The sequence below is a fragment of the Phycodurus eques genome, chromosome 1 (assembly GCF_024500275.1).
Source record: "Phycodurus eques isolate BA_2022a chromosome 1, UOR_Pequ_1.1, whole genome shotgun sequence".
NCBI lineage: Eukaryota > Metazoa > Chordata > Actinopteri > Syngnathiformes > Syngnathidae > Phycodurus > Phycodurus eques.
Window position 1 is genome coordinate 37,417,522 of NC_084525.1, and position 22,385 is coordinate 37,439,906.

Below are 22,385 nucleotides of genomic sequence, written 5' to 3' on the forward strand. Positions count from 1 at the left end.
TTTGCCTCCTACCGACTGTGTCTTGGCCTTTGTGTCCAACCCGTTCTGTGTCAGGAACCATGTTAGTTTCTTTTTCATTATTCATTAAATACATTCTCGTTTTTTGTTTTGTTTTACTCACGAAAATGTTTTTCAGGTTGAATTTTATTTTGTTTGTTTCGTTTACTATAATCACCTTGGTGTACAGTGTGTGTAGCCAACACAATGAAAGAAAACCATCAATTAATGGATACATAAATATACTAATGTATTTAAAACCACCTTCACAGTATAATAAATAATAAACAATATAAGCGTTTATATTTTCTTTTTCCTTGTTTTATTATATTAATTATATCCCCAAATTGAATGGAGTAAACAAATGGTGTTTCACTCCTGAACTAAACCAATAGTTCTCAGGAAGTAGACTAGCTAACTACTATTAACTACTACTTACTATGTATTTCCATATGTCATTCAGTCTGCAGTGGGATTTAAACTGTTTTTCGTTCGGTCCAAAACCAAGTTGAACTAACAGTTTTAACTACGGATGTTCGGCACCACTTTTTTTCCAGAGCGATACCAGTATGAGTATTCACTCTTACCTAGTACTGATGTCATCAGTACTTTTGATGAATACAATTTCAAATAACACAATGAAACAGGGCGGCACGGTGGTCGACTGGTTAGAGCGTCTGCCTCACAGTTCTGAGGACTGGGGTTCAATCCCCGGCCCCGCCTGTTTGGAGTTTGCATGTTCTCCACGTGCCTGCGTGGGTTTTCTCCGGGCACTCCGGTTTCCTCCCACATCCCAAAAACATGCATAAATTGGAGACTCTAAATTGCCCGTAGGTGTGCATGGTTGTCTGTTTGTATGTGCCCTGCGATTGGCTGGCAACCAGTTCAGGGTGTACCCCGCCTCCTGCCCGATGATAGCTGGGATAGGCTCCAGCATGCCCGCGACCCTTGTGACGATAAGCGGCTCAGAAAAACGGATGGATGGATGGACAATGAAACAGACCTTCTTGCTTTCTTTCTGACGCACATACTGATTTGTCAATGTGTTAAACCGCTGCAGTGTAGCGCCAACTACTGGTGAGGAGGACTTATTCAATCTCAGATTATTTTTTTTTTGCTATAAGTATCAGTGGCTGGTATTGATAGCCTTCCTGAGTATCCAGTACCTTGAAATAAAGCCAGTATCGGCCACCTGTTACCGGTACACGCCCATCCCTAGTTTTGACAGTCTGAATTATGCTATACATTTTTTACTACCTGTCCGCAACCCACCTCAAATCGGGATGGGAGAGGAGAGACAAATAACATTTTGTGTCAGGCCCTATTCCCTGGGGTCAAGACCCCGATGAGGACGATGAGCTTCCCTGAGAATTTATAACATTTTGTGCAGAAATCCTTTGTTTATGCAAACCGATTGTTGCAGCAGCTTTTTGGGTGGCTGGTCTAAGACAATCTCGAACGTGAAAATGCTGGATGTGAGGTCCAAGGCTTGTGTGGTTACATATGGTCTGAGGATGTGAGGCCGGCTGGATGTACTGCCAAATTCTCTGGAATGTCTTCGGAAAAGGTTTATGGTTGAGAAATGAACATTCAATTCATGGGCAACAGTTGTATCGGACATCACTGCAGTCAGCATGCCAAATGCATGTGCCCTCAAAAATCTGTGGCACTGTGCTATGTGATAAAACTGCACAGTTTAGAATGGCTTTTTATTGTAGGCAGCCTAAAGAAACACCTGTGCAATAATCATGCTTTCTAATCAGCATCTTAATATACTACACCTGTGAGGTGGATGCATTTTCTTGGCAAAGGAAACACGCTCACTAACACAGATTTGGACAGATTTGTGAACAACAAATAGAAAAAGTCTTCAAGTTCATCCATCCATCCATCCATCCATCCATTTTCTACACTGCTTATCCTCACTGGGGTCATGGGTATGCTGGAGCCTATCCCAACTAATGGCAGGCAAGAGGCAGGGTACACCCTGAACTGGTTGCCAAAAACTAAATTGTTGTGTTTATATTTTTGTTCAGGATATTTAACATATATTTAACATACCTGCAAACAATATGCCAAGGTCCTTTGAAAGTTGAGCATATGTAACCTTTTGTTTTCGTACAAATGACGGACAAAATAATAAATAATACAATTTTGCATTGCTTTTATCTGTATCAACATGATATTCATGTCTTCATCACACTTGGGCCTGCGATTGGCTGGCAACCAGTTCAGGGTGTACCCCGCCTCCTGCCCGAAGATAGTTGAGATAAGGCTCCAGCACTCCCGCGACCCTTGTGAGGAGAAGCGGTTCAGAAAATGGATGGATGGATGGATGGATCACGCTTGGGACATGAGGTGCACTTTGTGACACCCTGATGCCTACGCAAACACACTGATAGCAGCACACTCTTCCGCCCCCTTGGCAAGCTCAGGAGCAGAACCAGATACGACATCTGTCATCGTCAACATATCTGCAGAGAGAGCATGGAGCCCATCTACTTGAACATGGCGACGTGTCCTTGTTTCTGTGGATCCACCCTCATACTGTATAGCCACGGATACGGTAAGGCATCAGTAACACATGTCACGCTGCTGTTCCACTAGTTCGGTAACATTTGACCCTTCAAAAGCAATGTGCTAGTGATACAGAGAAATGTTTCACAGAATACACACGCAAAAATAATAAATAAAAACTATGGCAACTAAAACCGTACCTAGAGATCTATATGGATATAAATTATTAAATATAAAAGTTTAGTTTAAAACATTCTTATCCTTGAAATACTACGTCTGCATTCTTAGAAAATACAACTTCAAGTTTCACATCACTCAAGACTCCCACAGCAGAGAGATAAAGTGCATCAAGTGTTCAGGCGTGTCCACTTGTTCTAATCAGTCTTTGAATAAGAGAAAGAGCCAAGAGTTACAAAGTGTTGATTCAAGTTCTGTGTTTCAGTTGATGGGGTGGGGGGGGTCTCAGTCTTCTGAAGAGCCCTGCTGGGACTCCACTGAAATCCTGGTGAACTGATGCAGCAGAGCGCCATCTGCTGTTGTGCTCCCGTCCACCTCCTCACCACCGTGAGTCTTGTATTCTGACTCATCTGGGCTGTTGTCACTTGGATGTTTAGCGTCAGTGCTTGAGTCTTCAGCATCATCTTTCTCGCCCTCGGTCACAAAGACATCCCAGTTTGAACTATGACGCTGTCAGTTCAAGAAAAAAAAGTGGTCAGGTGACAATTTCAACACCAATATTCAGGCACATGCACACAGAGACCCCAAGTGGTGTTCGGGCAGCTGCCCTTTTGCCCTAGATGAAAAAAGTGCCCTTTTTGCTGCAGCCCATTTTTTTCTTCATTCACCATTGTTTAAAACACATAACAATTACCCTCTGTGTCATCAATTCCACCCGAAGTGTTTTTATATCTGACAGGCATTTATTTGAGTCCTTGGGAGAATTAAACATATGATATGATAAATGACATTGATGCTTTGAAATTTGTGTACCTTTCTTCTAACTTATACATTTGGGCAATGAGACCCCCTGATGCTGCGGAAGCTCTCTGCAGACCATGGGTTGTGTTGTAAGATGTGACTAAAAAACGACCGATTTATTAGGGCTTAATCAGCGGCACTTTAAATGATGGCAGTTGTGTTTTGGCTCCCATTTAACACGAGTTTGAATGTGATCGCTTCATTCTGAACACAGTCATGTCCAGATTTATGAGGGCATGTGAACTTGTGCAGCCACGTTATTTAAGTTGTTTATTTTTACTTCCCCTGTGTTAAATATTGTATTGTATTTTAATTGAGTTGTACAGGTTATAGGTCAACTAATATTGAAAAAGTGTTTTAAAATGATTGATCTTGGTCCCATTTTTGTATATTATTACAAAAACCTACCATTTGTACAGGGTTGTTTAGACTATAATCATCAAAATTATAGTATTAATAAAATGGCTGAAAAGATCATGACATGTTTCACTTTTTCACCAAAGTAAATGGAGGTTTTGACACTATTCTAATTTAATTGAGATGTACCTGTAACTACACCTGTGACAACTGACAATGCCAGATAATGCTGTCACGGCTGGGCTAGTTATGATATAACTTTTACTTTCTAAGGAGCTATTTATTTGTCAAATATACTCTGTGGCTAAGAATGCACCACAGAAGATACATATTTGTTTTTAATTGAGATTATTTTTACAGTTGGTAAATTCAGTAAAACAATGTTTTTAAAAAGGCAAGCAAATGTTTTATTTTTTATATCGAAAGAAAAATATCAAACTGTGACACTTAAGTATCGAACCGAACCGAACCGTGAATTTTGCGTATCGTAGCACCCCTATTGAGCACCTGACCCATAAAACGTCTGTGCACGTGGCTGCCAATATTGCTCCATCTCTCCAAAAGTTGATGCATCAAAACCACGGTCACATGTAAGAGACCAACTCAAGTTTTAATACAAGGCAATAGTTACAGTACATTATGCTGTGTAAAGTGTGTTTTCCCAAAGGGAGAGAAAATTCATCATATGGTGAACCCCCATATTTTCGTGGTTCTGCATTCGTTAATTCGCTTACTCACAGACTTTTTGTGGGAACCCATCCTCTGTCATTTGCTGAAAAACTCACCTACTCACTGTTTTTGTGCTCAGGCCAAAGCCATGTCTCATATAAAAGTATTGCTTTATTTATATTTGCAGCTTTTGGTCTCTTGGAGATAAACAACTATGTCGAAGAGAGAGGAGGAGCTTTTTTTAATCAGGCCATATCCTTGTCTAATAGAAAAAAGTGATTAGCTGCTATCCTGGCAATTACAAATCTTTTGGGGGGGGGGGGGGGCATCAGTTACTCGCAGAGTTTCACTGTTCGCGGCAAGACTCTCTCCCCCCTGCAAATAGCATCCGCTTACTACAAAAGAATTCAACGTCGAACCTGCACAAGCGTGTCGAGGTAAGTTCATTAAGGTACGAGGTAGGTAAGTACGCTTACATAATCCTTTGTTCAAACGATGCAGCTTCTCTCCTCTTTCATCAAGTCAGATGTTTTGTTTATTATTGATTATTTTGCTTTTGGGCTGTGCTATCAAGTGTAAGTGCAATTTGACACTTACTTTGTTATTAATATATTATTTATTATAAGTCTGATGTTGTGTTGGTACATAAAAAAAACACCCAGTTTCAGACTTTCCTCTTTTTTTGCGAGACTGCCCATAAAAAGTAACAAGTAATCTATACGCAATCTGTTATTTCTTAGTTTTTGTTTTTTTAAATTTGAGTAATTTGAAGTACTTTTTACTGCAGTACAATATTTTAGTACTCTTCCCAACTGTGGTTGTCAGTAATATTCCAGTGGCACGTCATACATCTAGCAGTGGAGGCAAGTCGTTGCTGTGAACGAAAATGGATTTGTTCAGTCTTTCTAATTGGATAGTGAGATTAGTTTCCCTTGCTGGCTTAGAATTAGCATTTAGACTGCAGTAGGTCACATTCCCCTTTGAGGTGGACTTGACCCCCTTGGTCATGTTCTCAAACAGGAGTGGTAATATACTGAATACTCAAGAGGCCACATGGCAAATGTTGATTGAGGCATTTTGAATCGTTTTGGACAACTCTGACTTCATTTTCCTGCCTGCTGTCTGTCTAGTGGTTCAGCAACATCAGCCTTACTTTGCCATTGAAACAGCCTCGTGGCTGTGGCTGCCATATGGCCTTTTTTTCATTGGGTTTTCAGGAACAAATTCAGCCTTGCAACAATTTGCTTGGCAAATGTATGACATGAGCTGTTGCGCATCTACATAAATATATCAGCATACTAATTAGCGAGTGATGAACTGCTGACTGCACGAGTAAAAATGTCTATCTTTGTGGAGGCTTGTGTGCACCTGGCAGTTTGCGCTCAATACCCCGTAGCGTCGACATGGTAACGAAAACTGTACTCAGCATTGGTCCCGCAGTAGCAGTGTGTTGGCTCATTTGCATGAGACTGAATCACCCCCGCAAAACAGGGTAATTACAATGAAGCTTGAATGAAACAATAAAGTACAGGCGCCGTGGCGCAGAGGGAAAGCGTAACCAGTAACCGGCGGGTCACTGGTTCGTATCACCGTCTGAGCGCATGTTATTGTTGTGTCCCTGGGCAAGACACTTTCACCCAAATTTCCTATGAATGAATGTGGTTGGCTGTTTGGTGGTGGTCGTAGGCGCAGAATGGCAGCCAATAATAAAAGTAATATATAGTGTATCCTAACCTAATATATAGTGCATTCTAACCTTCCGTATTATTATTATTAATTAATTAAGTAAGCCAGGTCCTTAAATGCTCCTGGGGAATTGTGACCCCCAAAAAAAACATGTCAAAGATATATTATTAAGACACGTGGTCACAGTTTCAATGCAAATGCATAATGTCTCCTCTAAAGAATCTGATGAGAAGAGACACTTTCAGGGAGAGAACTGTGATTTTCCTGGTAGGCAACCTATATATGTTGGTGTACCACTATTTTTGTGCATGTAAACCCCCCACTTGGTACATCTGTGTGTAATATACAGAGTAATCCAATTGATCCAATACAATAGCTAATAGCTTAAATGATTTGGTCTGCATTCTACTAAGAAGACTTCATTAAAAAATACTTTACCTTAATGTAGTTAACCTAAATGTTTCATTAATGAAAATGTATAACCATTTTTTTTTATTTATAAAGGTAAGTTAAATTAAATAGGTAAATTACTCATAAAATATTTCAAATACAATATCATGTGCAGGTGCGTATGGACTTCTTTTGTTTTCACTATTTCAGTGTCCAGTGTATCCTAACCTTCTGTGAGGCTCTTTCTTGCTGTGATGACTCGCCTTCTTCTCGAGACTCTCCAGTACCGTCATTCTCCTCCTCCTCTTGCTCATCTTCATTCTCTGCTCCTGCTGAAGCACTGGTGTTTTCCTTCTCCTCCAAAAGTGTTGATTCTTCAAGATCTTGATTTGTAGAGTCCTCGGTAACCTTTCGCTCTTCCTCCTCTGTATCCACTCCATCAACCTTGTCGCCCTCGGAATCCTCTTCATTATATACTGTCCCAACCCCCTCCTCTGCTGTCTCGGCTTCATCTTCAGTCTCCTTCTCCCCTTTACCTCCCATGTTATCACTAGTTTTGTCAGCCTCCTCTGGTGTTTCTTCCCTCGTGCACAATTTCTCCCCGCTGATCTGTGAGTGCCCAGCTTCCCTGCCCCCTGTTACTTCCTCATCTTCCCCCTCATCACCCTCACATTTCACCTCTTCATCTGCATCCTCATCATCATCCTCGGGAATTGTCTCTTCTAAACTCGTTTTGAAATCCTCGCTTAATTCCTCTTCCTCCTCTTCCTCCTGTACAACCTCTAAACTCCTCACTTCCTCCTCTATGACTACACTGTCATCACACTTATCTTTAGGCTGTGACACAGATGAAGGGACAGCTGCTGGGGTCTTCTTGAGCTGTAGTATCTTAAGAAGATCAAACTCCATCATCACAGGAGCGTCAACTGCCGCAGGGTTCATTTTGAGAGGCCTTACAGCCATTTTCTTGCGTACACAAGCATCACATGGGCAGTAATCGTCGTCACTTCGTTGGTCACTGAACTCGGCTGTCATCTCGCCATCGCTGAAGGAGTCGGCAGTTTTAACTGACTGGTTCTTCATGACCTGATAATTAAATAATACAATAATGTCCAATTTTTCTGCAGCAAACTCTTGCTAATTATAGTGTAGAAAAACAGTTTCATCACAAACCACATATGTCAGTTCACTGTAATGCCTAGATCAAACTACAGGATTTTAGCCCCGATATTGGCCCGATTAGCTATCAATGCCGATTTTCTAGATCGGGCCTGACATATTTTGTCAGGAATGACAAACCTTCTTGTTGTGTGACATAATCCACAACCAATGATTTGGCCTTACAATAGTCTTTCGACGCCAAAATGAAAAGTCTAGCATGTTAGATTTTTTTGGATATCTTTCGTGTAGTGTGAGATATCAGCAACAACTCTCCAACAGCGCACCTTGACGTCAACTATTAGGATTGCGTATTGTGACCGGCGCTTTGCCCCACCCATCCTTGCCGTTGTCAACATACTTGCACACGTTGCCAACATTTATTCACGCGCACAAACCAATGTAAACCGAAGCTTTAGAGCATGATTCGACATAACGGCGGCATGTTTACGTACAACCGTTAGTGCTAGCACTAGCTTGCTAGGCCTCAATAATGTTTTGTTGCCTGCTTGCGAGCCGTATCGTATTAAAAATAAGTGACCATAACTCAATGCTTGAATGAACGTCCTCTCCCGAGCAATGGTGAGGACCAACAAGACCAACTTTGTCTTGTAGTCTGATCCAGGCATAAGACACCTACTCGCAATTTAATGACCTCTTGCATCATCTAATCCCGACATGGCAAAGTCAAGCCCCGGGGGCCAGATCCAGCCCACCACAACATATTATGTGGCTCGCAAATACAAATCGTGTGTCAACTTCCATTTTTCTTGCTCAAACTTGTACCAAAATTTCAAATTGTCATAAGTTAAAAAATAATATTGGGTTATTGCAAGCATTTTTTTGTTACCAAACCCTTTTTACAGTAACTTGAACAATAGCTGAGAAAACTATTTTTCTTTGATTTTGATTTCAGAACTAGTAATTTATCAGTTTGTTGTGTTTATATAATAAAATGATGAGTCGATCACAGTCATAACGGCCCACTGAGGGAACCCGTAACTACATGGCCCACGACAAAATGAGTTTGATACCCAATGAGATCCAATGGACGAGCGGCATAAAAAAAAATTCTGCCTTTACAAAGTTAATACTGCTCAGTATTGATTGGGTACCTTATTTAACTACATAGGTCAGAGCTGAGCTTCGAACCCTGAACTCTTAATTGTGAGGAAGATGTGCTAGAGACATGCACTTCCTGGGACGTAGCAATGCAATAATAACCTTCCTAAAACATCAATAAAATCTGAGTATTAATATCTTTGCGAAGGCAGAATTTGGATACAGCTCTTAAAGGTATCTGATGAGACTGTGCAAGTCATTGAGTATAATATGTATTAGACGGACATAGTTTTGCCAACAAGTAGGAAAGCAAATACATCTATGTTTTTTGTATATTGGCCACATTGAAATTGAAAAATCTGCCTCATAAAGTGAGTTTGATTTGCATTAATGGAGAGTTGAATTGTGCACGATTTACCTTCAGCATCCGTCGGCGCTTCTCTGTCATGGTGGACTCCCTGGATAGATTTGCCCCCTTTGGAGGCCGTGGTGATTTACCGCCTCGGCCAGATCGACTCTGGATCTTACTCATTTCCCGATTTATGCTGCTTTGGATTCGGTGGCTCACCTCATCCTTCAGCTCTGAGATCATCGTGTCCAGAATGAGGCTGTCATCAAGGTCCCAACGGACTTTAAACTCTGCCATGGCATCAATGTAGTGGTTCATGAATTCCTTCTCCAGCTTCTCCAGGAGGTGCAAGACCCACACTGGATCGGGATCTTGGGACGGTTTATTTGAAAATGATGCTTTTAAAACTGTTGGAGGTGTTGTTGAGCTGAAGTTGGAGCTATTGTTGGCTGAGCTTTTGTCAGATGATGAGGGGTTCCCTTCTTTTGGACTTTCCAGAATTGAAGGGACTTGAATTTGCTCCTCACTGTGAAAAGGTTGTTCTTTTAAAAATACCTCCTTAATTTCCGAGGTTTGTGGTTCTATTCCATCCCCTAAACCCTTCTCCACAGCCTCATCCTCATGTGATGACACTTTGGGGAGTGTTTCATCTCCTCCTTGATGGTCATGGTCCTTCCCTGAGCCACCAGAGCCACTGCTCATGCCTACCCCTGATGAAGACCTTGGTGGGGTCCCTTGTTCTGTGCCAGTGTCCTTGGTCTCAATGTCCTTAGGTTCAGTGAGCCAAAGGGATTGAAGAATGGCTATAATGTCCCCATACTGCCGGTTTCTGTCTTCATTTTTGTTGCAACCTTGACCCCCCACGGGCTCAATGAGCTGAAGTTGGGCCAAACAGTCAAGGAGGCCCTTGGCTGATGTGCTTAGTCTGCGGCCATAAACTGGAGACACCTATAGAGCACAACAATTTCTGAAAATTCAGAACATTTCTTGCATTTCTCTGTTACACAAACATAACTATCCATTACTTACTCAAAACAAAGCAATGTTTAGTATTATTTAGCATACTATACCTCAGGCAAGCTTCTACATCGTCCCAGAGAGGAGCTGAGAAGAACCTTCATCACTGCAGCTGAAGAACGCCAGTTCTTAGGCAATGCCTTTCCACTAATAAACGGAGAGCTGGGCTGGGGAGAAGCTTCTATTGCCCCAATACCTGCAGTCAGATCTGGATTTTTTCCTTCATCTATTGCTGCACATTCTTCTTCTTTCTTGTCATCCCCAACGTTCTCTGTCTTGTCTAATTTATCCGTCTGAGTGTGTTCCTCATTTGAATCTGTTACTTCCGCTTCAGCTTTAGCCATCAATTCTTTGCCAGGCCCATCCTCAGTGAGCTCATCTAGGGCGATAATATTGCTGTTGGAAGGAATGCTACGCAACCAATCACTGACAACTTCACTGGGCGAAGCGTTGGGCAGACATGCAGGGGTCACTTCTGTCCCTTCACCCTGATCCTTCTGGTTCCTATTTATCTGATGCCTCCTGATTTTCTCAACATGCTGTTCGCTGCTGGCTTTGCTTGCCTTTCTAGACTGGTGACAATGTTGACGCATGGCCTTAGTGTCCATGAGAATATCAGCAGCAGACATGGTACTTTCACCACATGTCTCTTTACTGCACCGTCTGGAGTTGCGTTGCCTTGAGGACCTGACTGACATCACTTTCTTTGAAGAACTGGATGTTTTGCCAGACTGGACACTGCCACTGTCAGTCGCTTTGACAATACCATCTCCTTTTAAGCCATTCACTTTTGCATCAGCTGCCAAGTCACTCATGAGGGAACAGAGTCCACTGCAGTGTCCACCAGCTGCCTTGTTGGTGAGGCTATTCTGTTTTTCTTCGGCTCTACTTGCTGATTTTTTGGAGCCATTGTTGTCAGGATCAACATTTTTCACATCTCCATCAGATTGTTGAGATAGCTTAGAATTTTTAACATTGGCACCAGCTGATGACAGGGAAGATGAGGTCCTGTTGTCATTGATGCTTTTAATGTTACAGCTTGAGGCTGGGCTGGCACAAATATAGTTCTTAGGGTGGTTGTCAACATCCCCATCAGATCCAGGTGCTTCAATAGTAGGGACATCGCCTGCTTTCGGACTTTCTTTGACTTTGGACTGATGAGACAATATTGACTGGACATTTGGAGTTGCTGTTCTCAGTCTATCCTTGTTGTGATTGTCATTACGCAATGACAAGCAAGATTTGTAGCTGTCTGCGTCACACATTTCATGCTCATCGGGCAGCCCAAGAGAGATGGACCCAGATGAGTTTTGACTTAGTTGTTCTGTGCCTCTTGAGCCCTCTATGTCATTTAGTTCCATTTTGTCTCCATCTTTCTTTGCTTCATTTTCCTCTCCCACCTTTTTTTTCTTTCCCTCTTCAAGTGTCAAAGCTACAACACATTGGCATTTATAACTTCCAGATTTAGAAGAAGTTACTGAGTGAACTGAGAAGGCACTCTGACCACTTACCTCACTAGAAATGCTGGGCGATGCAGCCCTAGCTTGCTGGAAATAGGCCTGGGATGAGCTTATTCCAGTGGGTGACAACATTTGACCGTAAGCGTGACCAGAGGTTTTACTTTGGGCATTTCTTTCTTCCACCTCTTCACCTACAACAGAATCATTGCCATTTTTTTGTGTTGTCTCTGTTGCCTCACTAACCTTATCAACCCTTTCTGGGGTTTTAATGGTGACTAACTTTGGTCTTTGGGATGCTGATGTTAGATGCTTGGTATAAACTGACTTCTGAGAGGCACAGGAGCCCAATGAAGAGTTTGACTTCATAGAGATGGCACTGGCCACCTGCTCTTTAGCATCATTTGACTTATTTCCATTCCCCTCAATAGAGGAAACATTGGCTTCCTTTAGATTGGGAGATCCTGCGGTGCAAGTTGTCTGACAAGAGGTTGTTGAGTTTGCAGACAAAGCACTGGTTGCCCTTTCTTCGGCTGTATTACAGTCTGGTATGTTGTCTCCAATTTTTTGATTTTCAAGACACATGTCTGTTTCTTCCTTTTCATTTGGTTGTACCGCTTTTGGCTCATCTATTGCATATTGACTATTTGTGGACTTGTGGCAAGATATTTTGGACTTTCCTGATATATTTGACTTTGATGATTCAGTTGAGAGGACACTGTTGGGTCTGTCTTCCTTGCCAGACTTGATAGAAACATTTGAATTTCCAGAAAGACAACTATGAGATCTACTGTTTGTGTTTTCCAAGGCTGTATTGTCAGCTGGAGAGTTCATCCTGATACCTGAGACAGTCTTAGGTGAAATACAAGGTTTTGCTTCTCTTTTGTCACAAGTGCCTCCCTCTGCTTCCTCTGTTGTTGTGATGTTAGATCTTTTAACTGTGCCACTGAAGTTGGACTTGTTGGACTGTCCTGACACAGCACTGGAGCTTCTCTCTATCTTGTTTGCAGTTATGGCACCAGTAGACACAGATTTCTGTGATGTGTTGGACTTGTGGGTTATAGCCGCGGTGGCTCTTTCTTGTTCCTTTTTTGTTGGCTCAGGACTGGACATTCTGGAAATGGCACTGGATGCTTTACTTTCCAGGACATCTGGTATGACAGATCCATGTGCTGTGAGATTTGTTTTGTTGGATTGTGTAGACAAAGCATCATCGTTCGTACAGTAATTGTCATTCTCTTGGTTTTCGAGAGATGAAGTCAGGTTTGACGGAGCTTGAGGAGTACGACATGATTTCTGTGAAACTCTACTACTGCTATTGGAGGTGACGACCCATTTGTAGCCCCCACAATTAGGACATACACTCGACATCCCAGACTGGCCAGAGGTGCCAGATAAAGCTTCAACAATGCTCTGTATCTGTTCACTCTCATTTGTTTGGTTCACAACTTTGGTGGCCCTATAAGAGGCTCTACGTACATTGGAGCTGAATCTATGAGTTTGATCTAGCTCAGCTGCTTCGCTTGCTATGTGAGGGGTGGCAGCTCCACATAGACAAGAGGAGACTGGAGATGCTGTTCCACTTCCTTTATCGTCCTGGTCCTCTAGCTTGTCCAGCTCAGTTGAGTGGCTGACTGGCTGATTAGCGTTCAAGTGACCATTCAGAGATGGCTTAGTTCTATGGGAGCACTCTGAAGCTCTCGGTGGTAGGTCATCATCAACATCTTGGTCTTCTTTGAATGACTGTAGTACATGTGAGGAGCTGGTGACTCGAGACAGTGGGTGATCTACCTCTTCCTCCATCGGCTCATCTACAACTGACCTCTCGCTAAGAGATCTCACATTGCCATCCAGGGTGACCACTTCACTCCGACTGGAGCACCTGCTCATCATACACACCTCGTTAGTGTCTTCATTCGGTCCCATCTCTACTCTTCGCTCTACCTGTTCCATCACACATGTTTCCTCTTGGACAAACTGGCTCTGCTCTGAATTCGAAACTCTTCCACAGTTGGAGAATTTTGCTTGGCAACGCACTACTCTCATCGAGTTACAAGATGAGGACGAGCAAGAGGAATGTGACTGTCTGATTGTAGCGTGAGTGTGGCTAGATATATATGGGGGTGGGATGGGTGGGTGCTTATGGCTTTTTATTGGGGTTTCCCAGAGGTTGTACTGCTGTCCTTGCATCTGGTAACAACAGGGGCACTGGCTTACATCCAATGCATGATGGAGCGATTGATTGGAATAGTTCATATAATCTCGGTCAAATGTTGCACAATCAGAGCAGCTTTCTGATTGGTCATTTTGTAAGTAAGGGTGGTGGGGATGGGTTGGAGGGCAGCAGTCACTTGTCAGAGAGGGCGATTTTCCAATCTGCGTGGACCACTGCAAGGTCTCATCATTGCGGAGGCGAAAACGCACTTTCATTTCCACGGAAAGACTGCCATCCTTGTTGACGAGGACACGCTTTTCAATGTCATCATTCAATATAGCTGGTCTCTGCGGCAAGTGTGCTCTTACACCATTGCCAAAGGACTTCTCTGAGGACAATGAAAATCGAGTGGATCGGGTTGATGAATCAGACCGAGGGTGGATGATGCTCTTTTTTGTTTCCAGACCAAAGTTAACTGAAAGCAGAGAGTGAAAAATCAAACAGTAATTAGTGCTGTGTTTTAAATTCATGTGTCTGCATATGTATGTAAATAACTGATAGCCTACCACTTTTCTTGCTTTCTTGTCCTTCACTGAACTCACTGGCTCTGGACTGAGCTCCATAAGGGGATGATCTTGCTTCTTGAATACCAGGGGATCGAGCCCCATTTCCAGGAGTCCTGGGACCAAGACCAGGGGACCTGCTGCTCAAAACAGGCAGTTTTTCCTCTGAGCTCTTACTCAGGAACTTCAACAGCAACGGACTGAGGGCCTCTCTGCCGACACACACCAAAACTCCAGGGCAGGTCATCAGACTTTGAACACTGTCAACCTAGGGACAATTTTACAGCGTTTAGTCGTCTCCAAAATTTAACTGAGGTAAGACAAAATCTGAACTATGAATACCATTGCCAAGGAGGTTTTGTTTACAGTGTCTGTTTGTCAGTATGCACAGTTATACACGTGCGGATTCTGGATTCATTCACCTTTGTTAATGCTGTAAAACTTTTTTTAAAAATTGCTCAGTGTATAATGCATGAAGCTTAATGAATATAAAAAAAAAATCTCTCATATTCAGGAGGTGGGTTTTCATAGATCTAAGTAGTGACTACTATTGAAATATAGAAGTAGACCTCTCACCTTGCGTCCATCTGCAGTATAAATTTTTCGGACATGGAACTGCATCACCTCAGACACCTCTTCAAGAAAGGCCCTCATGCTTCTGATTGACCTCCTGCTCAGTACCAAATTTCTCCGCATCCCTGGATCTGTGTTTTTAATCAGAAGGATCTGTCGATGCCTGTGAGGGAGGTGGCCAGATGAAGACATGGACAAGGTTTCTGGTTGCGGGGGTATGCGGCTGTGATGGTGCCAAATGCTTTGCCGTTTGCTGGCATGCACCATGTTGACTGGTTTAGGCTGGCGCCGGTCAGAGCATAGGTAACAGCCTCCATCCTGGAGTTCCTCCAGATGTTTGATGATGTGTGTGCCGCGGGGGGTGGTCACAGTCCGAACACCGAATGGAAGGGGCACCTATGCAGAGATTAAATATTTTTTCACATCTGTATACGTTACGTCTAGCTGTTATCAACCCATCAAGGAAGAATGTTATTACTACTTGTTAGCAGAACAATAAAAAATAAAAATAAAACACTCTCTGGAGCAGTAGGCAATGGAGGTATGCACTATCGTAAGTGGATTGTCCCTAGAGAAGATTAAAATTTACTCAACAGTGCTCAATCCAAAGTAAAATAGATAAAAGTGGATGAAGGTAAGGTTTTGTATGCCTAATGCCACTGCTTTGGAACAAAGGTAATCATACATTCCCCGTTTGAAAACTTGACACTTGTCTTACTAACCTTTTGTGAAAGGTCATCCAGCAGGGCATCAAAGCATTTGAAGCTGCGCTTGTGGATGGCCATCCTGACACCTCCAAACTGGCTATCCCCGCTTCTGTAGAAAGTGATTCTCTTAGCTGGTGTGGTGGTCTCCACGTGGGCGAGGCGCGAATTAGAAGGTGGTCGAGGCCTGGGTGTCGAGGCATCCTTAGATGCACGCTGAGGCTCCCACCTCCCTTCTTGGACAGACTGCATGCTGCACTTTCACATGCACCTGAGGGTTGCAGTAAAGGGCAACATTGAATCTAGATGACTTTTGAGATATTGTTCAGTCACATTTCCTTCTTTGCATATAACCAAGTTATTCATCTGGTTGAATTTTCCAATGTGCAATGAATTAAACATATTTTTTGGTCAATAAACTCAAACTGTAATCACAACCGAAAACAGCAATATGACCACTTGCACAATCTAATGAGTTCTAATTTGCTATCGCTATTTTAATAATGCTCAGTTTTCATTGAAATTGTCAATGAGGTATTCATTAAACAATACATTAGCCGGGTTTACATGCAGACTTTTTATCATTCCGATTGAAGATCTCAGGTCAACTCTTTAAATGTGACGTGATCTATTACATGCACCACATTTAATCAAAAGAGCCATTTTACAGACGAGTGACATCCACAGATCTAACTAATCATCATGTTATTCATCAAGATGGAGATCAATTGTCTCTTTAGCACAGCAGTAGTGATTGATTTTACATTTTGTTAAAACAACAGCTTGATAACAACAATTTACAAGTAGTTGAAAAACAAGAGCTCCAGCTGTTTTGAAGCCGCCATATTTTCAAGTACAGAAACGATGACCTCACTGCACATTTACATCAAGAAAGAGCATGTGCAGACAGAACCCATCTTGACTACTCCGATTGAACCGTACATACATGATTTTTGATCGGTTTGGGGAAAGGAATATTATATATATAGGAATATTATATAATATATGAAACCAAAAGAAATTCCATTCGGTTTCAGCCTTTTTATTCAGTTTGGGCTTCTAACCTGATTCTAATAGCAATAAAAAGGCTCCATGTAATATTTTTTTTTATTGTGGGTGTAGTTTGGACTCCATAAGATTAAGAGCTATTTCTACTATTTTAGTAACCTTATTTAGCTACATGACAGAATCAAAACACAACTCTTAGCATTTCAAACTAACCACTTCAAACTACAACCACGTTAATAAATATATTGTCAAATTAATACAATCAAATCAGAACTATTATCTTACAGGTTTTTGACACAGCTCTGTGTATTAGTGACCTTAACATTCCTTGGGTGAGATAAGAGGGCAAATCACTTCTCTTGGCTGCAGACAACCTAAACGTGACACTCAGCATCTTAATCCCTCCTAACACCCTTCCACCTAAAACACCACCAGGCTCTCTTTTTAAATGGAAATTAAATTTCACTTACCAATGTTTTAGTTGTTTCTTTAGTGGTACAAACCAAACATGCTACTCATGAGGCACATTTGGAAAACACATGTTTTCCTTTGCTTGTTATTAGACCTGGTTTATGAAGATGTGGGTGAAGGAGAGGAATAAAGAGTAATTCTGCAAACCATCTAAAGTAGAAACTCTATATAAATCCCTTGTACAACCAAAACAAAGATAATCACAGTTATTTATAGCATTAGCCTAACTCAGAGAAAAATGCATGAAAAAAAATATGGATGCTGTTCAAAACTAATACTACCTACCTGTACGTATTTACATGTAACAGCCCACTACTACCATAGGATTGACAGTTGATGCCTTTTTTGAACATATTAACATCCATCCATCCATTTCCTGTACCGCTTTGTCCTCACCCGGGTCGCGGGCGTGCTGGAGACTATCCCAGCAATCTCTGGGCGGGAGGCAGGGTACACCCTGAACCGGTCGCCAGACATTCGCAGACATCTTAACATGTCCAATAAAACAATTACGTTATCATTTCAGTTTTCAATAATTGGAACTTCTTGTCTTGCATTTCACACTTTTTCTACAAAGATCTAATAAAAAAATAAAAAATAAAAAATATGGCACTCACATTTTTAGGAAACATGGTCCAAACACAGTTTGAAAATGCCGTCGTGGAAAGCGCTTGATCTACCCAAAGGTCTGACCGGTCACATCAGACAGCAAGTTTTAACATAGTTATTTTCAAGCTATTGTATCTCTGCACTTTGAGTCATGAGCTGAGATGCTTCTTCAGCCCTTACATTAAAATGGCAGTCACTAATCGGGAAAATGGAGGAGGAGCATGAGGAGGGGTAAAGGAAGAGACAAGAGGAGGAGGCTAAGTATAGAAAGAAAAGCCTGCTTAAGAACCTGTGTGGAGGGAGGAGGGAGGTTGCTATGGTGAGGCCAAGATGGTGGAAAGACAAATGACGTTCCCATGTGACAGGATTTGATGCATATAATGTGCTATTTTAAACATATCTTAAAGGTCCCATGCCATGTATTTCTTTTCTTTTTGATGTCCTGTTATCGGGTTTGCAAGATAATTTGAGTTACTAATGACCAGGATGCACTTTTTCAAGCTATTCTTGTTGGTCTATTAGGCCTGGCGATTGAGACGGCCAGATTTCTCAATATTCAATATGTAAAAAAGCTTTGCTCTGATTGGATCGCTGTTATTCTTAATTTAAATATGGAAAACAGCTCTGCTCGGATTGGTCTTTGGTGATATCATGGCGTCTTGTGGCTTGTTGCAGCCAAGCGTTCATAGCAACGTCGTGTTTGTATCCTTCAATGTGGGGTCTAACTATAATTGCAAAGCAGAATTCACCAAGTGTTGGATTGTTTGGCCCACTAATAGGGAACGTGAGCTGAAAGGGCATGTGGATGTAAATGGATACTTTGAGAGGTTGGTCCTGTATGAGGGGCCGTGAGGGACATTATTCAGGATTAGCTCTCACACTTACTATTCAAATGCTCCCACACACACACTACTGAAAGGCTCTCATAAACCCTAGTCAAACGCGCTCATGAACACTTGTCAAATGCTCTTATAAACACCCGTCAAACACTCTCATACTACTCAAATGCTCATGCGAGCATGTCACTGGCGCTCATGTGCATATATCAATCACACACATGCACACGTCATTGGCGCTCGCACATGCACGTCGATAATCAATCACGCTCACAGGCGAATTGTGTCAATCTTAATTAAGTTAGATAGTTCAATGCAAAAAGCGAAACTAATATTATAGAGATGCTCTGCACACAGAGTGAAATAAAAATTTAATCATGTAATATTTCACTCTGAGTGTGTGTAGTCTGTAGTGCATCGCTATTACACGAGTTTCACTTTTTGAATTGAACTTCCTAACTAAATTAATCTTTTGACACTAATCTAATTTATAGAGCTGTACCTCTATTTAATTATTTATTTGATTAGGACAATCCTCATTAATCAACGCATCGGCAAAAAGGCATTCATTTAAGTATGCCAGACATAACTCAGTGGCTAAATTTCATCCTTGTCCTAAAGTGGATATCCGAAAACATACAATAAAAAGACAATACTTGTATGTTTTCACAAGTCCTGGGACCTCGGGTATTGAATTTCCTGCCATACCGTGTTTAACTGTGTATTGGGATGACAATAAAATTCCTTGAATCCTTTAAAACACCTCATTAGGTACACCAGCGAATCTTATATGCGACTATCCGGCCATCTGTCAGCAACGAACTGCATTCATTTCATATTGTAATTCGGCAGCATCCATGTTCGATTAATGGTGTCTAGCTCTGGGTAGACGAGCCTAGCCCTGCCTCATCCACGACACGGCTTCTGATTGGCAGGCCAGCGCGTCATATCCTGCAGCACTTTACACAAATTAAAACCAACCTTATCACGTCAATGAGGAAACGCGTTACTGTAACACAATCAAGTATACAACATATATACATTATAAATATATATGTCTATACTATACAGTATATTGCTACGTAACTGCTGCTGGAGTTAGGCTTACTATTGTATTTTATGGCTGTTGGCCTATATCATGTTTTACTTTGACACACCCTAAAATCAGTTCCTTTTCAAATTGTATAAATGGTAGCTCACACACGTAAATTGTGTTCTTATACACACACGTCAAACACCGCATACACATCCAGGTCAAATAAACTCACGTAAATATGTCACATCCATTCACACACCATACTAAAATCTATTCAAAAACTATACTCAAATCCTTTCCTAAATTCCTTTTGTTTCTTGTCAATGTTTCAGGAAAACTTAATGATGGATAAAATAAACAAACATAAAACAACCATTATGGTATGGCAAATAATAATAATACAGTAATGGAAAATGCATTCACATTTTATTTGAATAACCTGCAACTAACATCTCTTCAGGTTGGATTAACAGTAGGTTTACCTGCTTACCTGTTTTTCAACAGTAATAAACATTTTATTGTAATTGAACACATACTATCACTGATGGTGTTATATATATATATATATATATATATATATATATTGTATATATGGCTTTCATAGGTTTTTTTTTTTTAAACGCGTATAGTGCAGCTCATTGTTTTCGGTTGCATTTCAGATTTGTACTCACACCTTATGAGTTAATTCTCTTGGGTATGTAGATGGTAGTCATTACTCTGCTGATTTTGTCTTTGTTTATATTTTTAGTTTTAGGTTTTTGAGGTTATTAACTACTCCAATAATTCTGGTCCAAAAGAGCATCAAATTCATTTTTTCCCGGTCAACGTTTATCCCTCATACTGTAAGTGGCAAGTGCTACTGACCTCTCCATAACTGATTGCTTAGACCGTCCCACTACAGTAGTTTATGGAAAAATCAAAATAAGTAAGATTATTCTTACCACATGGACGCAACCCAACTGCAAAGGGCAATTGAGCACTGAAACAGTATTGACAATGGAAAAAAAAAAACGAACTGAGCTTTGGACCGCCGTACATTCTTCTCTCTCGCTTCCGGAGATCGCAAATAAGAGGAGCACCTGAGATTCGTCAAGTGAACTGGTGCATACACAGTTTTGCCGGAAGCGCCACAATCTAGCCCTTCAAAATAAAGCGGCGTGCTCCTCACTTACTTGCTTACAAAAGAAGAGACCATAAAATAGGACCTTCTTGGTCAGAGATTTAAAATGATTTGACCCACTCAGCAGTTATTCAAGTGTATTGTATTTAGTCTAAATAAAACGAATAGATTCTCTCAGGAAGTCAACAGTAATACTTTCTTGTTGTTATTCTGTCATTGTCGTATAACTTTTAATTCAAATCAACAACTCACATCATTATCAGAAGAAGGCAGAAGAACATGGAGTGGGGAGGGGATAAAAGGGGGTAGTTAAAAGAAGATTAGACTTGTTGCACCATCTGTGACCCTCAGACAACAGCCGTCTGCTGCTCTCTTATTAGTGTCATTGTCTGTTTGTCCTCGCGTATACTGTAGTCTCATTATCTATTTGATGCAAAAGACCTCTTTAAATGAATGTGTTGTGTTTTGCTCAAATGTTAAAGGTCCCATGTCTGTGACACGGTTTCAGTTTGAAAGATACTGTGTGAGGTTTGTCGATCGTGTGCAATAGCCTTTGGAAAACAAAGCACTTGGAAATGCCCACTCAAGTGAAGTTCGCGTGACTTGGCGTCTTGACAGCCAATCAGTGTCGAGAATACGCTGCATCTCTCGCAAAGCCACAACCGCCCTCAAGCAATGATTTGTGCTGAAAAAAATGAGTCAAGCAGTTGCATAATTTATGTTTACTATATGTGTTCGTCCTAATAATAATTCATTATTCGATAAAAATATAATGGTAGTGTGAATCTGTCGTTTTCAATGAAAAGTATTCGACTACTATATTTTGCTGTTGTTATCTTTTTTTTTTTTTTTTTTTTTTCCTATGCTGGTGCTGCTGCCCATCCCATGTGATATAGTATATTATAGCACCACCATGTGGCTACCTAGAAAACAGCGGTATCCTCGCGTGCCCAGTTCACCACGCAATACATGCTCGCCAGTGTTTTATAAGCAATACAGTATAACATTTTTGCATGTATTTTTGGATGTAAATACTGTAGCTTCTTGAATATGCTAAATTCCCATTCAACGAATAACATGCATACGGATACATTGTTATTTGTCCCTTGTGAAAAGCAAATTAATCTTGTTGTAATCTATTCTAGGGTATTCACGGTCACGTTAGTGACAATATGTTCCTGATAAACTAATGAATGATCAAGTGTCCCCGCTTTAATTAAGATGGAATTTCCGTGTCAGTACCAACCTTGTCCCTGCAAATGATGTCCAGGTGATGGATTCTGTGAGGCTAGGGGGATCAATCTGTGTCTTACATCACGAAATCAATGATCACGCATCCGAGACGAATAGAAAAATACCCCTAACACTGGCTCTGTTGAGTCTCCGTTATATTTTTGTTTCAGGCATCTAACAGTTTTCCATGAGGACTCAAAAGAAAATGTGCTCGTGAAATGTTATTAATCAAAAGCAATCACATAAAATTTATTCCAAAACATGAGCTAATAATAAAAGAGAGGACAGTGTGTGTATAGGTCTGTATTTCGCCAGTAGATGGAGGAAGAAGCAAACAAATTGAAAAAAAAAATTATATATATATATATATATATATATATATATCAAAATAGTGACCTGCAGTTGACCATGTTACGTATAACACAATTATACATATTTAT

At 41.1% G+C, this 22,385-nt stretch overlaps 1 protein-coding gene across 3 annotated transcripts; it reads right to left on the bottom strand.

The window, feature by feature from the left end:
* Positions 1-1,698: 1,698 nt before the first annotated feature.
* rp1l1a (rp1 like 1a) lies at positions 1,699-20,589 on the bottom strand. 3 transcript variants are annotated; one of them, XM_061691122.1, is made up of 8 exons: positions 20,534-20,589; positions 15,651-15,903; positions 14,932-15,324; positions 14,359-14,623; positions 10,234-14,267; positions 9,233-10,111; positions 6,823-7,680; positions 1,699-3,201 (listed from the first exon to the last, which is right to left on the bottom strand). In XM_061691122.1, the coding sequence occupies exons 2-8, from the start codon at positions 15,882-15,884 to the stop codon at positions 2,977-2,979; spliced, it is 6,888 nt and encodes a 2,295-aa protein (XP_061547106.1). In that variant the 5' UTR covers positions 15,885-15,903; positions 20,534-20,589; the 3' UTR covers positions 1,699-2,976. The 3 variants fall into 3 exon arrangements, with proteins under 3 accessions (XP_061547106.1, XP_061547116.1, XP_061547096.1); XM_061691132.1 differs by lacking the exon at positions 20,534-20,589 and adding an exon at positions 20,457-20,473; XM_061691112.1 differs by lacking the exon at positions 20,534-20,589 and adding an exon at positions 17,729-17,905.
* Between the last annotated feature and the right edge of the window lie 1,796 nt (positions 20,590-22,385).